The sequence below is a fragment of the Phocoena phocoena genome, chromosome 8 (assembly GCF_963924675.1).
Source record: "Phocoena phocoena chromosome 8, mPhoPho1.1, whole genome shotgun sequence".
Taxonomy (NCBI): domain Eukaryota; kingdom Metazoa; phylum Chordata; class Mammalia; order Artiodactyla; family Phocoenidae; genus Phocoena; species Phocoena phocoena.
The window spans coordinates 19,478,447-19,494,969 of record NC_089226.1 but is presented as its reverse complement, the minus strand read 5'-3'; the positions used below and the strand labels follow the sequence as shown (position 1 = coordinate 19,494,969).

Here is a 16,523-nt window from a genome sequence, read left to right as displayed (position 1 = left end):
TCACAGTTCAGTGGCTTTTGAGACTGACATTGTGCAGACTGGGGATCTTGGTGTGTGTGTGTGTGTGTGTGTGTGTGTGTGTGTGTTGGTAATATCTTGTAGACTATTCAAATTGTGTCATCTGGCCTGAACAGACTCAGTGAGAAATGCTTCATGAAATGTAAATCTATGGGTAGACCCCATAACAGAAAAGAGGAAGAGGGAGTAATCGCTTATACCTCCAGAGAGCAGGATGAAATTCAGACGTGGATTCTTTGCCCCCACGGGAGTTTAGGGAGTGCTACTGGGATTGTGAGCTCTTTTTGCTCTATAGCCATTTATTCTGGAGGTTCTGTCCCTTTAGGAGACTTGGTTGTCAGGTTGTTACTGTTTAATAGCTTTCTTATAAGATACTGGCACCTTTAAAGGCCAAAGTGATGCTGACGGCTATGACTTGTTTATAGAAATAAAGGCCTTGTTACAAAATAAGGTATAATGTAAACATGAGGGCTATATATCCATATGTATCCGTGATTTTTCTATTTGGCCAAAGTTTGTTGCTGTCGTTGGGTGTGTAGGATTTCTATCTGTCTGTCTGATGGAAATATTCAGAAGGCCAACCCTGAGAATTGGGCGTGGGATGGGGAGAGAGATGATGAGAGGGGAATAAGGCAAGGACTCCATTACACAAAAGATAGACCTGTTGGAGAGACCCCAGTCCATGAGAAATGAGTGGCCCATTCTGTCACGATCCACGGTGCTAAGAGATCTGCTGAGTTACCCCCAGGATGACATAGTCATCCTGACGGCAGACAGATGCACTGTTGCTTCTAAGGCAGCCACAGTTCCAGCCTTGTCTGTCGGCACCGTTAAAGCCCTGCAGCATGGAGTTTGTTTTGGGAGTTTCTGGTGGGGACGTAAGAAAACTAAAAGTTACACGCAACACGAAACAGCCTCATCACGTGTGAGCTCTGCCAATTTAAATATGTGCAGATCGCCTCGGGATTGTAGCTATCAGTCCGGTTTGGAGTAGAAACGCGTGCTTCCACTCACAAGGTTAGCCACTGATGAAGCTGGCTGTAACTTCAGTGGTCGGTGACCTGAGTTTAAGGAATCCAGTTTTAGCCGGTCCCTGTGACTTAACATCATCTTGAAATTTCAAAAGTTAGTTCCCAAGGGGAAATTGCTGTCCAGGAGCACAATGTGAGGAAGGAGTGTGAGTGTGTGTGTGTGTGTGTGTGTGTGTGCACATTTTCTCCCCTGTGCCCTGCCCAAGTCCCTTAGTTAGACTTGGTGCTGGAACCAGCAGGCAGGATCACAGTGGACACTAAATCCCCATTGCCAGGAAAGGGGTTTGGTCTCCTGAAGTTGAGAGGAAGTTTCCCATAAACCTCCCCTAAAGAGAATTTGTCTCTTGGCAGGTTTTTCCTTTTTATTTAGATACGGATTCAGGAATAATGGTTTAGTTACTTGGTTTTAAAGTTGCTCATAGAACTAGAGTTTGTCACCTTGAAGGGGAAGTTAAGAAACATTGCCTTTGTGAAATCCTTCCAAAAAGATTCTGCCGCCATCAGATGAGATGGGTTTGTGTTTGTTTCTCATGGGTGAGCATCATACTTGCCTCTGACCTTTGAACTGGCTCCTTGGGTTCCCACTCATCTCAGTCCTTGAACTTGAAATGGGCTTTGATAAGCCCATTACGACATGGTGCCATGGGGGGGACTCCCTTTAATCTTTCTGTCTTTGATTTCTTAGACTGGGATTCAAAGGCTCTCCTGCCTATTGGATAAAGCAAAGTGAGTTTGTCAAGGACAGTTGGGTTTGGATTGGGCGAGGGAAGGAGTCTAAGTGAATAATGAAAGAATTTAGTGATGGTTGCTCAAATAAAACCTACTACAAAACCAAAACCCAAACAAAAGAACTGTAAGGGGTATATCATAGTGACCTCACTCCATATTGAATGTTTATGACTTACTGGCAGTTCCTTAGGGTTGTAGCGTTATTATGGGCAAGAAAGGAGCATAATTAACACACATGGAAGGTCTCAGCTACCAAGATGAGTGGGAATGTTACGTGTTTGGTTTTTCTTTTCCCAAACTCCCTGTTCCTACCCAGCAGACCATTTTCCCAGCCCTCTCAACAAACTCTGTCCACATCATTGATTCATTATAACTTGGAAAGACTGATAGCAACTTATAGAGTTGCTGGCTGTCAGTAGGCATACACAGCAGAAGGTAGAAGTACCAAGAATGAAAATGTCGTGTCAGTCCCCAGCCTGGGGCTGGGAGAATCCTTGGGGACTCTTCTGGGTCCCTGAAATCACACTGTGTGAAGACAGAAGGAGGCCACAAATGTAGCCAAAGGACTTTTTAACTGAAAATCAGAAAGTAATGTTCTGTAATTGTATGGATGGATGGATCCTAAGGTTGGCAGATGTAGTACCACAGACTCAGAACCAGGATGTACTTCAGATGTGCCAGGACCACCACACGGCCACCGTCTGCCGCTGCCCCTCCGCCACCCCACCTGGGCTGGGGCTGCTCTCACTTCTAAGTTCCTGATAAGCCAGTGACAGATATGGCGTTTCAGCTCTTACCCTAATTAATGGTGCCAGCGACAGCTTTCTTTTTTGTTCTCAAAATTTTGTGTAATATGGTTCTATGTATTAATCAACAGGTCAGGTACTGTCTGATGAGGGGTGACAGTGGCCAAGGGACTAGGGAATGGACTCTCTATCGTGCAGAAGAGATTGTGACCTCTAATAAGAATCTCTTTACCATGGCGCTCTCCAGATGGCCTCTTAAGGAGAGTGAGTGCTTTGAGAGAACACTGGCCGAGGAGCTGCATGAATAATCCGGTTCAGACGCACACCCTGCAGAGGAGCGAAGAGCCAGTCACAACTTGTGTCGGCAAAGAATAATTCTAACGCTCACATCTTTTTTGTTTTGTTTTATTTTGGGGTTTTTTTTTTGCGGTACGCGGGCCTCTCACTGTTGTGGCCTCTCCCGTTGCGGAGCACAGGCTCCAGACGCGCAGGCTCAGCGGCCATGGCTCACGGGCCCAGCCGCCCCGCGGCATGTGGGATCTTCCCGGACCGGGGCACGAACCCGTGTCCCCTGCATCGGCAGGTGGACTCTCAACCACTGCGCCGCCAGGGAAGCCCTAACACTCACATTTTCATAAGACGTGATACGGCTCATCCAGAGTCCAAATTGGGGGATCAGGAGTGACCCATAGATGGGAAAGTCCCACTTACAGCCTCTGCTTGATCCCTGCTGGTGGCCACCACTGATACTGAGCTCTGGTGGCTGCCAGATGCATCGAGGCCAGACCCATTGGTGGCAAGCAGAGGGGCTAGAAGGATTCAGTTCAGGGGCAAAGGCAGGGCTGCCGCAGGGAGAGGCGTGTGGCGTGGCGGGCTCAGAATTCCAGCAGCCTGTTTCCAGCCCCTGTTCAGAATCAGTACATCCAAGAGTAGACAGTGTTCTTCTCTACTCGCGTACTTGTCTCCCAGTTCATCCAGCTCAAGAGCAACCCCTTTTTCACGAAAGTTGACTGTTTGTTTTTTTTACATCTTTATTGGAGTGTAATTGCTTTACAATGGTGTGTTAGTTTCTGCTTCATAACAAAGTGAATCAGTTATACATATACATATGTTCCCATATCTCTTCCCTCTTGCGTCTCCCTCCCTCCCACCCTCCCTATCCCACCCCTCTAGGTGGTCACAAAGCACCGAGCTGATCTCCCTGTGCCATGCGGCTGCTTCCCACTAGCTATCTACCTTACGTTTGGTAGTGTATATATGTCCATGCCTCTCTCTCGCTTTGTCACAGCTTACCCTTCCCCCTCCCCATATCCTCAAGTCCGTTCTCTAGTAGGTCTGTGTCTTTATTCCTGTCTTACCCCTAGGTTCTTCATGACAATTTTTTTCTTAGATTCCATAAATATGTGTTAGCATACGGTATTTGTCTTGCTCTTTCTGACTTACTTCACTCTGTATGACAGACTCTAGGTCCATCCACCTCATTACAAATAGCTCAATTTCGTTTCTTTTTATGACTGAGTAATATTCCATTGTATGTATGTGCCACATCTTCTTTATCCATTCATATGATGATGGACACTTAGGTTGCTTCCATCTCCGGGCTATTGTACATAGAGCTGCAATGAACATTTTGGTACATGACTCTTTTTGAATTATGGTTCTCTCAGGGTTTTTGAAACCAATTTTAATACATACTTAAGATCAAGGGCCATGGAGCTGGATCTGCCTGGGGTTCAAATCTCGGCTCTACCTCTTACTAGCTTTGTGACCTTGGGCCATTCGTTACCCTTTCAGTTCTTAAGTTCCTTCATCTGTCAAATAGGATAATAACAGTACCTATCTCATAGGGTTGTTATACGGATTACTTGAACTCAATGAAGTGCTTAGGACAGGGACTGGCACAAAATAATCACTCTCTCTATATAAACAATATATCTTGGTTTGAGAGTGTGATTTTTTCACTTGACAGAAACTAAATTTAACAATTCTTTGCACTGGTTGTTTAAGAGATTATAAGCCTTTGTATCTTCAATAGCCCAGATGTGCTTAAAGCTATGATCACATAAGAAATTTTTGAAAGACACGGGCAGGATTTGAAATTCTCTGGATGAAGTTGCATGCCAGCATTCTCTAAATTTCTATTTTCTGGGTGTAGAGAATATAACATCTGCAAACAACAGCTGGACAAATATTGAAAGATATAATTCCAACTTCTTGCCATGTTGGCAAAAGCTGATGGGAGGGAGAGAAACCATCCGCCTTGTATCAGTACCTTTTTGTAGCCGGAAGAAGAGAAGTTGGATGAATCATTTTGTCAAGGCAAGGTTTCAGAAGAGCAGACCTAAGGAAACATTGTCAGGGGCAACCTGGCAGCTATCAAAGCGCACACAGCCGTTTACTAAGAAGGCCTGGGTTATCGGGGCAGGTTGATAGATTTTATGTTGTTTATCTAGAGAAGCTTAGCTGAGTTCCAAACATCTATTTGCATCCTTGCCCTATGTTTCGATAATTCAGCTTCAGGCAAAGTGCTGGCTGGCAGTCAGTCTGCCAGGAAAAGGGAAACAGCAGGAAGGACAGTCTGAAAAGGAAGCAGGGGGTACTTCCCTGGTGGCACAGTGGATAAGAATCCGCCTGCCAATGCAGCGGACATGAGTTCAAGCCCTGGTCCGGGAAGATCCCACATGCCGCAGAGCAACTAAGCCCGTGGGCCACAACTACTGAGCCTGCACTCTAGAGCCCACGAGCCACAACTACTGAGCCCACGTGCTACAACTACTGAAGCCCACATGCCTAGAGCCCATGCTCTGCAACAAGAGAAGCCACCGCAATGAGAAGCCCATGCACCGCAACAAAGAATAACCCCCGTTCGCCACAACTAGAGAAAGCCTGCGCACAGCAACAAAGACCCAACACAGAAAAAAATAAATAAATTTATTTAAAGAAAGATTATGAAAAGGAAGCAGGGAACCAGAGCTTCTGTTAAAAAGTGGGCTGGTGTTGGCGGCACCAGATATTTTAATGGGCTTCGGACAGGAAGGTAGACCACCAGCTGTTTGTCCAGCTTTCCTACCTGCACGTAATAGAGCCAGTCTCTCCAAGTGATGACTCTTGCTCTTTGGGGACAGAGGTGAGACCAGGGCAAACCAGGCAAGAGGAAACAGTTGGCAAAATAGCTACTGGGAACATACAAAGCAAATGAGACACAGAAGCAAGAGGAGGCCTCAAGTCAGCAGTCAGCACCTGGGCCCAACCTTGTGGCTCCTGAACTTTGCGGCAGGGACCCTAGACTTCTGCTCCTGTGTGTCCCATCTGTGAAATGAAGGGGTTGGAGATTATATGTCAGGTCCCCCCAGCTCTAACCTTCTTTGTTACTAAATGTTAGCTCTAAAACCCTGGCTATGAATCAATCCAACAGAGTAGAAGACAGAAGTCAGGGTATAACTAGTCCACATTTGCCGCCTCTTGGTACACACTCATGCCGTCAGCTGGGTGCTCCCCAGCGTGGAGGCTGTGGAACATTCCTGCCTTCACCCCTTGTGGACTATAGGAGACAGTACGAATGCCCACTCCGAAAGGATTTCACTCCTGGCCTGGAATCTGGCCCTTTTGAGGCTCTATGGGACTCCTTCTGACTTTTTTGCTGCTTTGGGGGAAAAAAAATTAAGTAAATTCTTCAATGCGTCTCCTTCCTTTATGATCCTCTATAAAAACAAGCAAACCAACCAGCTCCTTTCATCAGAGTTCGGCTGGCTTCTCTCCTGTGTCTGATCTGGGGGTGTGGTGTGGAATTTGTTTGGGTCGTGCTCGACTAATATCCCTTTGAGTCATTTCTTCAGACTCCCTGTTACAAGATGCTCTAGAGTGCTCCTAATAGGAACCGTGTACTTTCTGCGGGTGGGGGTTAGCTGTGGGAGAGACAGCCTGGGGGACAGCGTGAATCTATCACATCTGAGCAGAGGACACTGTGACATTAGTCAAGTTTTCTAGCTTCTAAGTAGTTCGTGGGGACAACCACCACGGTTTGAAAGCACTGATTTAGTTCTATAAAACTAAGTCATCCAATCAGAACTAATGAAATGTTAATTTGACCCAGGGCACTCAGGAGGCCAAGAGAGCTGAAGCCGTTATCTGCCTTGGCTGTGTGTCCTGATGTGAAGCCAGCCCTATGGAACAGGGCCAGAACCCAGTTATTCCTGATTCCCAGCAGCTCATATAATTTATTATGCTAAGAAACAGAGCCTCCTACTTCTAGCAAGTTGGTTTCTGTTGTTTGGCTACCAGAATTTCATAGGATAGTTTATTTGGGGTGACAGGATATCAGATTAACCATCTAGGCCTCAGTTGTGTAGCGACGCTCAATACTTTTTCTTCCTTAGCGTAATACTGTAATATCAACTATTTTATCATATTGCATAGAAAGCTGAAGAATTCTGAAGCCATATTCACCTTCCGCGTACCTCCCCCCATCACTCTGGAAGAGTCCTGAGATTTGAGGAGGTTAAAGAGAATTTTTACCAGGAATTGTCATTGCATCAGTTTTGTAATGAAACACTGTCCAGTTTTGATGGCTTTATTAAAATGATAGGCTTTGGAAACCTGCTTGGTATATGAACTAAGTGAGTTTGGTTTAGAAAAGTCTGTATCTTATCTACAGCTTCTCTGTATGGTTTGTCTTCATACAGAAGCTCTGGTTTCTCCATTCAAAAGGCATAAACCATGGACCCACCACCACTACCACCAAGAGCCCCCATCCCTTCCCTCTCCAGCCTTGAGTTCTGCTCTTGCAAGTCTGCTGGTGCTGGTGTTGTCAACCAGGGAAGACCACAGCTTTCTTTTTTTTTTTTTTGTGGCACCCGGGCCTCTCACTGCTGTGGCCTCTCCCGCCGCGGAGCACAGGCCCCGGACACGCAGGCCCAGTGGCCATGACTCACGGGCCCAGCCGCTCCGTGGCATGTGGGATCTTCCCGGACCGGGGCACGACTCCGTGTCCCCTGCATCGGCAGGCAGACTCCCAACCACTGTGTCACCAGGGAAGCCCGACCACAGCTTTCTTGAGGGCTTCCTTCACTCTCTAGGCTGGCTGATATACTGGGAGAAGCCAGGGGCCCAGGGTCCTGTGAGGACTACATACAGAGGGTTTCCCAAGGGTTTGGTCATAACTTGTCTCAGTTGGCTTAGAAACCCTAGCTAAATTATTTCTGGATGTTTAGGTTTAAATGGGAATTACATAGGATTCCCAGCATGTACATAGATGGGGCCCTAACTAGGTTGACCAAGAGACCGGCAGCCCTGAGTATGACTCTTAGATGATTTTGGTTGCTGCTATGAACCAGCTTTAGACAAGGAGGATGCTTCCAGTGGCAATCAGAATATGGTCTTCCATTATGATGCCATTATACAGAACCAGAAGCCAAAATCTCTAAGCATATATGATGTAGTTCCTTTAAATTGACATATAACTTTTGAGTTAATGTTTGAAAGTAAAACAGTCCACCTCGTTTTCTCCTACCCAGCTGCTGTCAACAGTAGCTCAAGCCAGAATTGTGAGACTCACATGTCAAGAATGGGTGAGACGCCTTTGTCATCCTTAATTGTTTATTCATTTTTCTCTCCCAAAATGAGAAAAGTTACCTATGTCCAGCTGCTTCTTGCAATGGTAGCAATCTGACAAGTTGAATTATTCTATTCATACACACACACAGACACACACACACACACACACACACACACACTTTTATCTATGCTTTCAGTGGATGTTCCGATACATACACATAGATAAGCACACACACACACACCCCTTAATAGATTTTGGACAGTTGAATCCAGTAGTCTACAAGAGGTTCCTGCTATCTCATTCTCATTACAAGCATTATTGGGGATTTTGTTTGTTTGGGGGGGGGTGTGTATGTGTGTGTGTGTGAGTTCAGAGTACTATCATGTATGTGCTATCATTTAAAAGACAACCAGCACAGCCTGACCTTGTATTTGGAACTTTACATACGTTACTTCTCAACATCCCTGAGAGATTGATTGAGTTGTTATGTCCATTTACAAATGTGGAATCACAGGTCCTGAAACTCTCATGAGAACTCAGTTACTACGTATCTGAGCTGGAATTTGGACCCAGGCCTCTCTGACTCTAGATCCTGACTTCTTAACCGTGAGACAGTCCAACCACAAGACCTCAGTTTTATTATCATCCCCATTTTACAGATGAGAAAACTGAGGTGAAGTGACTTGGCTAGAGTGCCTACATTATTGTTTATTTGGCTTTGAATTCAGTCATCTTTTATACCAATAAAGTTCTGACAGGCAAGTTAAATATCTTCAAGTAATGTGGAGAGTGGAATCGGTCCACCTGACCAACACATGGATCATTCAGGAAGTTTACTTTATTTAAAACCATAAAGGGAAACATAGCTTCTCTCAAAAATAGTAACCAAAATAATTTCCTTGGGAAGTGTTGTTGATAGAGGCTTATTAATAATAATAATACACAACAAGTATAAAATGTGTATTATGTGCCAGAGACTATTGTACATGTATTAGTTCATTTAATCTTTCCAACAGCCCTATGATAAGGGTTCTGCTTTTCCCCGTTTTACAGATTAGGAAAAAGGCACCAAGAGGTTAAATAACTTGGCCAAGATTACACTTGGTTAGTAAGTGGTAGAGCTGAGGGTTGGCCCAGAGTCCATGGCCTTCCCCACTCTACAGGACTGCCATTTGAGTCTCAGTTTTACATTCATTGCATTTCTTTGGTTTATCAGTGAAGTTGCCCTTTATCTTCCCTTGAGTACTTTGCTAACAATGAGAGCAGACTGTCTAGGCAAGCGGGGGTGCCTCGGTTATCACACTTCTGGTTCCAACATCTGGATTTCCCACAGAACCGTCAAATGGAAGACACTTCAGTATACTTTGAAAAATAAAAAATAAGTCTCCATTAAAGTGGTTAAATATAGTGATATTTAAGGCTCACTTCTAGAACAATAGCTGAGAAAATAAATGTAGAACTAGACTTTGATGCCTTTTTCAAAAATCCGTAGCCGTTATTAAATAGGTTTTGGAAAATCTCTTTATCTGATGCATAGTCATTGATCTGATTCTGTCGTTCACCCATCTCTTAAATTGGTGACCAGAACATGGTCCTCAGGTGCACCTACCTTGGCCCTGGGCCTGCTGCATCTCTGCAGTCTGTCTTCCTCAGGAACCAGTGTCTTTATAACCATTTAACAAGAAAGTACTGTCAATTAGCCATGGGAGAGACCTGGGCTCACTTTCTGCTTTCAGCTCCTACTTCCTCAAGCACATAAGAATCTGAAAAGAACAGTAAAATTAAACTGCTGCAAGAGGTTCCTGACGCAGATGAAATCTACGAGTTCCTTTTTGAAATCAGAATAATTTTTTTCTGTTGCTCTGCTTTGGTAAGATCCCACCTCTTCTGATAAGTGCCTTAGCACCTTTAGAACTGAAATTTTAGTTCCTTTTTCTCAGCAACTAAGACTTACAGCTTGCTTCTGCTAGGGAGTTGGGAATCACAAAACTTCTACCTCAACCTGAAGCTGTTTGCTAAACAAGTTGACATATCTTTCAGAACAAGGCATTACTTTTTTAAAAATACATTTAAAGTAGAAAACACATTTTGAAACATATACATCTCTCACGGGGTTATTTTACTTTTTAAATGAGACATGGAGAAGGGACTCATTCCATTCTCAAGAGAAGCTTTTTCTGTCTGTTCACAGGGGATAGAACAGTGTGGGAGAAATGGCTGGGGCTTTGGATGTATTTGACCTGGCTTTGAATCTTGACCCCACTATTACCATTACTTAGGGCTCTGAGCCTCCACTTCCCCATCTGTAAAATGGGAATTATAATGCTATGTTTATCTGTGAACAGAGAGGCCAGTTATAATTAACTAGAGTAGAAATGATGGCAGCAACTTGATAATAAGATGTTTGTACACTCTGCTCTTTCTAGCCCATAATTTAGAAAGAGAGCAAATGGTAACTAATAGGTAATAACAATAACGAGCCCATTAGGAGACCAAGAAAAGATTAGTGGTAGTTACAGAGTGTAGGAGGAAGAGCTGGAGCCTTAAAATTAGATGACTTTTAATCTTGACTTTACTACTTATTAGCTGAGTTGCACTGGGCAAGTTATTTCATTTCCCTAAGCTTTGATTCCCTCTTTTGTAGAATGGGGAGTAGAGTATCAGCCTTTTCATACCCCAGAATTGTCGTGAACCTCAGGTGAAGTAACAAAGTGTGCTTTGTAAACCAGAAAGTGTGAACTGGCTGCCAGAGGCCTTGGGGATGAGTCCTTATGGGAGGACACTGAAAGCCTGCCCTTGAGTCCCAGCCAGGTCCAACTACCTGTGTTTATAAGCGTGTGTCTTTGGATGCATCTAAGATGACACACCGTGTTTCTGCAGAGAATGTTTCTGCAAAGCAAGAAATGAGATACTTTTTCTGGGAGAAGTGTTTTCACGGTTGCTCTAAAGGGTCCGAGGTAGGCCTGGTGAGGATATTTCAGTTATATGTGCAACTGGAGAAAGGTGAAAGTCGAGGCAGGAATTTTTATTGGGAGCAGTGAGAGGACTAATACAGTAATAAAGGAAAAGGCCACAAGAAGTGAAGGGAAAGAGTTTGGGGTTTAGAGCAGGATTTCCACTTACCGTTATTAAACCTAATAATTCAAGGTTTTGCATTTGGGGAAGAATAATCAACCATTGTGCTTCGGTGGAAAACATCCAAGCGCTGACTTTTCAGAGAGTCTGGGGCTCCTCTGACCTGGTTTTGACTGGAGTCTAGAAGGAGAAATCACTATCTTTTCCATGTGTGCAAAAGGTCAGGCGTCTAAATGGATATCTCTCCTTTAAAAAATCTCTGTGATGATAAATGTGTGCGTGGGATCTGGTGAAGCCGGGACTTCCTTTGTAATTCTCATTTCTCACTTCTCTCCTTGGCCCAAAGATAGATACTGGCCACATTTGAGTATGGAAACTTTTCAGCCTTGCCGTGTTCTCCTCCCTCTTGAGAGTCATATTCTGTTTGAAAAGAGCTGAAAAAAATGAAGGCTGTTTTTTCACTTGGGATAAGAAAATCCTTCTCAAAGCAGTAAGGGCTCTGTGAGAGTAACAGGATCCATATGCTGAAGCTGGCTGCTAATACACAGCATATGGGCCAGTGAACTTTCCAGGCAGAAATATGCCTGTAATTCTCTAAAGAATGCCCCAGTAAACTCCAGAAAGGACCATTACTTAGGTGACAGATGGCATCGGCGCAGCTTCTGGGCTTCATAGGCCTGTCGTTCCATGGAACGTGAGCCACAGACAGGGATCGCAAAGGTCCTGGTTGGCCTTAAGATGGATGGCACTGGCCTGTAGCCCTCTCTGTAGGGCCCCGCACTCCCCCAAATACCACGGGCTTGCTCTGTTCTCTTAGGGGATGTGCATCTGATGGTAGTTCCTCAGCTTGGCAGGATTATCTGTTAAACTGAGTGGAAACATTTTATCCCCTACTCATAGAGACAGCCTTACGTAATGGAAAGAACACTTACCTGGGAACCAGGTGGCCTGGGCTCTGGGGCCACCCTGGTCCTCACTAGATGTGACCTTAGGGAAGTCACTTTACCTCTCTTTTCTGATCTGGAAAATCAGGAGGCGGGACATAGTGATGGTTCGGACCCCTTCGGCTCCCTCAGGTTAGAACTCAGTGGCCCTGACTCCATCCAGAAGACAGTGATGGGAGAAACCTGCCACCGCCAGGCACTCCTGCCCACCGGGTGCCGTGGCCCCGGCGTTATATTCCATTGCAGCTCTGTGCACTATGGGTGAAATTCAGGAAAGGTAGGGGAAGACATTTCACGGCTCTCAGGAAGAATTCCATTCTCGGGCCCCAATGAGTCAGCAGCAGCAAACTGACTGAGGGAGAGACAGGCTGCCCTTCAGTCACTCTACTGTTTCTTCTGAACCAGCATTTGGAAGTCTCTGGACTCCCACGTCGTATTCTCACAGTGGATCCCTCAGGATCCTCTCCCAGCCTGTTCCCGATTCCTCACCATTACCCTCACTCCTCCCCTGTTCCGTTCCTTTCCCACCGAACCATCCCTTTCTCTGCAGCCTCTGCTGGGTTTTTCGATGGGCTGCTTTGTCTGTAGGACAGTTAGGAAGGCTGCGCCCCTGATAGCTGAGTTGCCCCCATGCTCCCCCTTCCCCGCCCAAGCAGGCCCTTTGATCCCTCTGTTCCACTGAGCACAACCATGGTTGCTTCTTCATCAAATGAGAGCAGACTGAGACCCACAGCAGCTCTGCAAGGCTATCACCATGGCAACGAGCATTCCCTCCGTTCTACTGTGAAGAGAAAATGGCTGTTAGAAGGAATGGCTAGCTGAGTCTATTACTCGGTCTATTTTGTCCAGGCCCCTCCTTCGTACTGGCTTTGAGAAGCTACGCATTGAACCAAACGTCCCTTAGCTTTTAGCCTGCAGATTTACTTCAGCTAAGAGGAGGAAAGGCAGAAGGAAGTTGAATCCCAATGAATAACAGCATTTTTCCTACTCTAAAAGTATATTTTCATAAGGAACAGTTATCTGCTCTAAGCAGATCAACGAGGAACTCCATGAATACCGGAAACTGTGAGATCCGGTGCAATGTATTTTGTCTTATGGGTGGAGTAGAGCGTATAGATATTCCAACATTGCAGTGTGGTAGCCAAGAGATTCAGGGACCACAGGGCACAGACTCCAGCATTTCAGAAGAGTTGACTGACGACTTGGGGTGACGATGTTTGATTATTGTCTCCTCTTATGCAAAGAGGTGTATTGGTCCTATAGTCGTGAGGTAAGGTGAGCGTTTGTTTGGCATCCCCTGCTTCAAAATCAGTTTGGATCTTCACGTTGAATCCTCCCCCGTCGTGGTTAAGCTCCGTGGCATGGGGAAGTGGCAGGAAACCCTGTGCAGGGTTGTGGAGCGGCAGGCTTCCCTCTTAACACAGCTGTGGGGATGCTGCAGGTTGATGGAACTGGCTGGGCTGCTGTTGCCGTGAATCCCAGACGTGCTGCTCTTTGGAGCAGGACTCTGAGTCTTCTCAAAGGGTCAGAAACCTTTAGCGCAGAGGTCACCCCCAGATCTTCCAGGGGACCCTGCACTGTCTGATAGAGGATATTCCCATTCAACAGGGAATGGCCTGGACCCTGTCCACTCCTGGCCTCGGCATGAGGAACTCTGGTAACAAGTTCTCAAAAACCCGAACAACCTCTCTTCACTCTTTCTTGATGTGAGCAGGGAGACTGTTTTTGAAACAAAGCTCTGGTTTCTGTCTCAGAAATCCAAACGCATGTCTAAAGTGGACATTGTCTTTTCCAGTTTCTCTGCAGGTGGATATTGTCCCCAGCCAAGGGGAAATCAGCGTCGGAGAGTCCAAATTCTTCCTATGCCAAGGCAAGTGTCACACCGCATTTCAGGAAACCCACCCCTCAGAGCAGAGCCAGCGGCTGTGTCTACCCGGCTGATCGCAGTACGCCTGGAATCTCGGGTCACACTGTGGCAGGCTCTCAGAGTGACCAGAGAGCCAGGGAAGTGCTCAGACCCCCTTCCTTCCCTTACCAAGGCTGCCCCAGGACAGAGAAATGCGCTGTGTGGACTTCTGCTTCGTGATGGAGGAGGTCTAGGGATTTTCTTAGGGAAGTCAGCACAGCCCCCAGACCCCCTGTGCTGTGTACATCCAGAGTCCCATGAATGACACTGGAGAGCAGGGCTGGTGCAGAAAGAATGCTTCAGTGGGTCAGTGTACGGATTATTACAATCCCCCAGAGCAGGAAGATCCAAGAAGGCCTAAAGAGTGCCTGAAAGAAAACTGAGTACCAGTACCCCTTTTTGCTGTGAGGACAGGTGCCCTGGGTTTCCCAGCTCGCTAGCGAATTCCAATATTCTGTCCCATTGCCCCAGACAGAGCTTAGAATTCGTTGGACCTGGTATCCTTGTCTTTTGTTTAGAAAATATGCCCCCCTTTCCACAGCTCAGCTAATTATCAGTAAATGTCCTGCGGAGGAAAGGCTTCCTATGAGGCTTTGGAGTCTCTGTATGTGGCATGCCTGGGATTTGGAACATGAAAGGACCAGGAAAGAGCTGAGCTAGGTGTAAACTGGCATCGAGCAAGTCGCTTTCGGCAGGGAGGGGCCTTGAAATGCTGTCATGAGTTGCACCAGATGAGGTGGCTGGTGGCCGCTGGATGTGTTCCTTCCAGCTTTGCCTTCGTTACAGCAATTGAAATGATCTGGACGTGCAGCCATAGCGCATCTTGCAAATAGCGATATTTATTGAAAACATGATGGGCCCTGAAAGGAAGGCTGCTTCATTTCCACACTAAGCATCTTTGCAGGGCGGGGGGTGTGGGCTGGGGAAGGGTGCTGTGCGGAGAGGCAGGGCAAAGCCATGTCTGGGGATCCCAGAGCCCTTGTTCCAGCTCAGCGTCTGGACAGCTCGGCAGCTGTATCCCAAGGTGCCTGGGGAAAGGACGCAGAGGCGATGCTGGCTACCTTCTTTGCAGCATTTAGGCAGATGCATTTGCCTCTCTGAGACGGGAGTGCTGCAATGACAGTCATGCCAGTTTGTGCAGACAGATGCTGGAATGAAAGTGGTTGGAGTCTACACTCCAAAACTAGCCAGCGTCTCATCTTGCACTTAAGAGACCGTAATCTAAGCCCTGGAAAATAAGCTGACGAGTTGGCTCAGACCAGCTAGCCTTGAGCTCAGATTCCAGCTATACAACTCCCTTTGCCCCCCATTCTGTGCGGTTATAAGCTCCTAGCTTAGTGTCTGGCACACAGTGGGTCCCCAATAAATATCTCTTCTCTTCCCTCACTAGGGATGGGACCACTATGAGAAATACCAGCACCAGTGTTTGTTGAGTTCTTTCCAAATACTGTTACGGACATAACAATTAAACGCAGAAACCACCAACATCAACGGTCATTCCCCGCCCCCCTCCTTGTCATCCAGCCTGATGAGCTCTTGCTTAGTAGCTCTTACTGAGTACCCACTGTCACCCTGGAGAGGCCGTTGTCTTTTCAGCATCGGCGATTTGAAAATAATCTCTTCCTCTTTAGTGGCAGGAGATGCCAAAGATAAAGACATCTCCTGGTTCTCCCCCAACGGAGAAAAGCTCACCCCGAACCAGCAGCGGATCTCGGTGGTGTGGAACGATGACTCTTCTTCCACCCTCACCATCTACAATGCCAACATCGATGATGCCGGCATTTACAAGTGCGTGGTCACTGCAGAGGATGGCACCGAGTCAGAGGCCACCGTCAATGTGAAGATCTTCCGTAAGATCCTCCCCCTTCTCCTTCTTCTGTGTTCCCTGTTCCCTCCTTTGTCTAGGAAGGCACATGGGTAGCAAAGAGAGTGGAATGGAGTAGAGGACCCACTGAGGGCTTGACAGGGCCCCTTTCCTCCTTTTCCCTAAGTCTTTTCTGCATCAAGCTAAGAGCTGCAGTACGTTTTTAAATGATCCTCAGCCAACTCCGAACTCACAACTGTGTTCATGCTGGTCACAGCTACCTCCCACTGGCCTCCATTCTCTAAACTGAAATTACACCATTCCCAGAGGACTAGGGTGGGTTCCCCTCTCCCTTCCCCAAGGGCTGACTGACCGTTGTACACTTCAGCTTATCCCCTCTTATTTCACTTTTTCCTGCTGGTAATGGAGTGCAAAGGCTCGGTGGGGTGTGTGGGGTTATTATCTGAACACTCTGTGCCACTCAGAGCGGGTAGTTCCCACTGGCACCTCATTACCTTGTTATCATGCATCTGTCCTGTTGGCCAGGGTAATGATGGGTGACAGCCAATGGAACAGTACTGATCGTCACAGTATTTATTGCCATAAGCCTGCTTTTCTTCTGTTTTGTTCTTCAAAATTCTTTCTGCTGTAGACAGGCTGGGGATGGGATGCCAGACAGAGTGGGAGACCGAGGAAGGACTGGTGGCGCCTCCTAT

At 46.5% G+C, this 16,523-nt stretch overlaps 1 protein-coding gene across 3 annotated transcripts in view; it reads left to right on the top strand.

Moving 5' to 3' along the window:
• NCAM1 (neural cell adhesion molecule 1) overlaps positions 1-16,523 on the top strand; it is a 323,397-nt gene that overhangs the window by 243,536 nt on the left and 63,338 nt on the right. For all 3 annotated transcript variants that reach the window (XM_065881593.1, XM_065881595.1, XM_065881594.1), the window contains exons 2-3: positions 13,893-13,967; positions 15,635-15,853. In XM_065881593.1, coding sequence (XP_065737665.1) covers positions 13,893-13,967; positions 15,635-15,853 — 294 coding nt within the window. The remainder of the gene's footprint in view (positions 1-13,892; positions 13,968-15,634; positions 15,854-16,523) is intronic.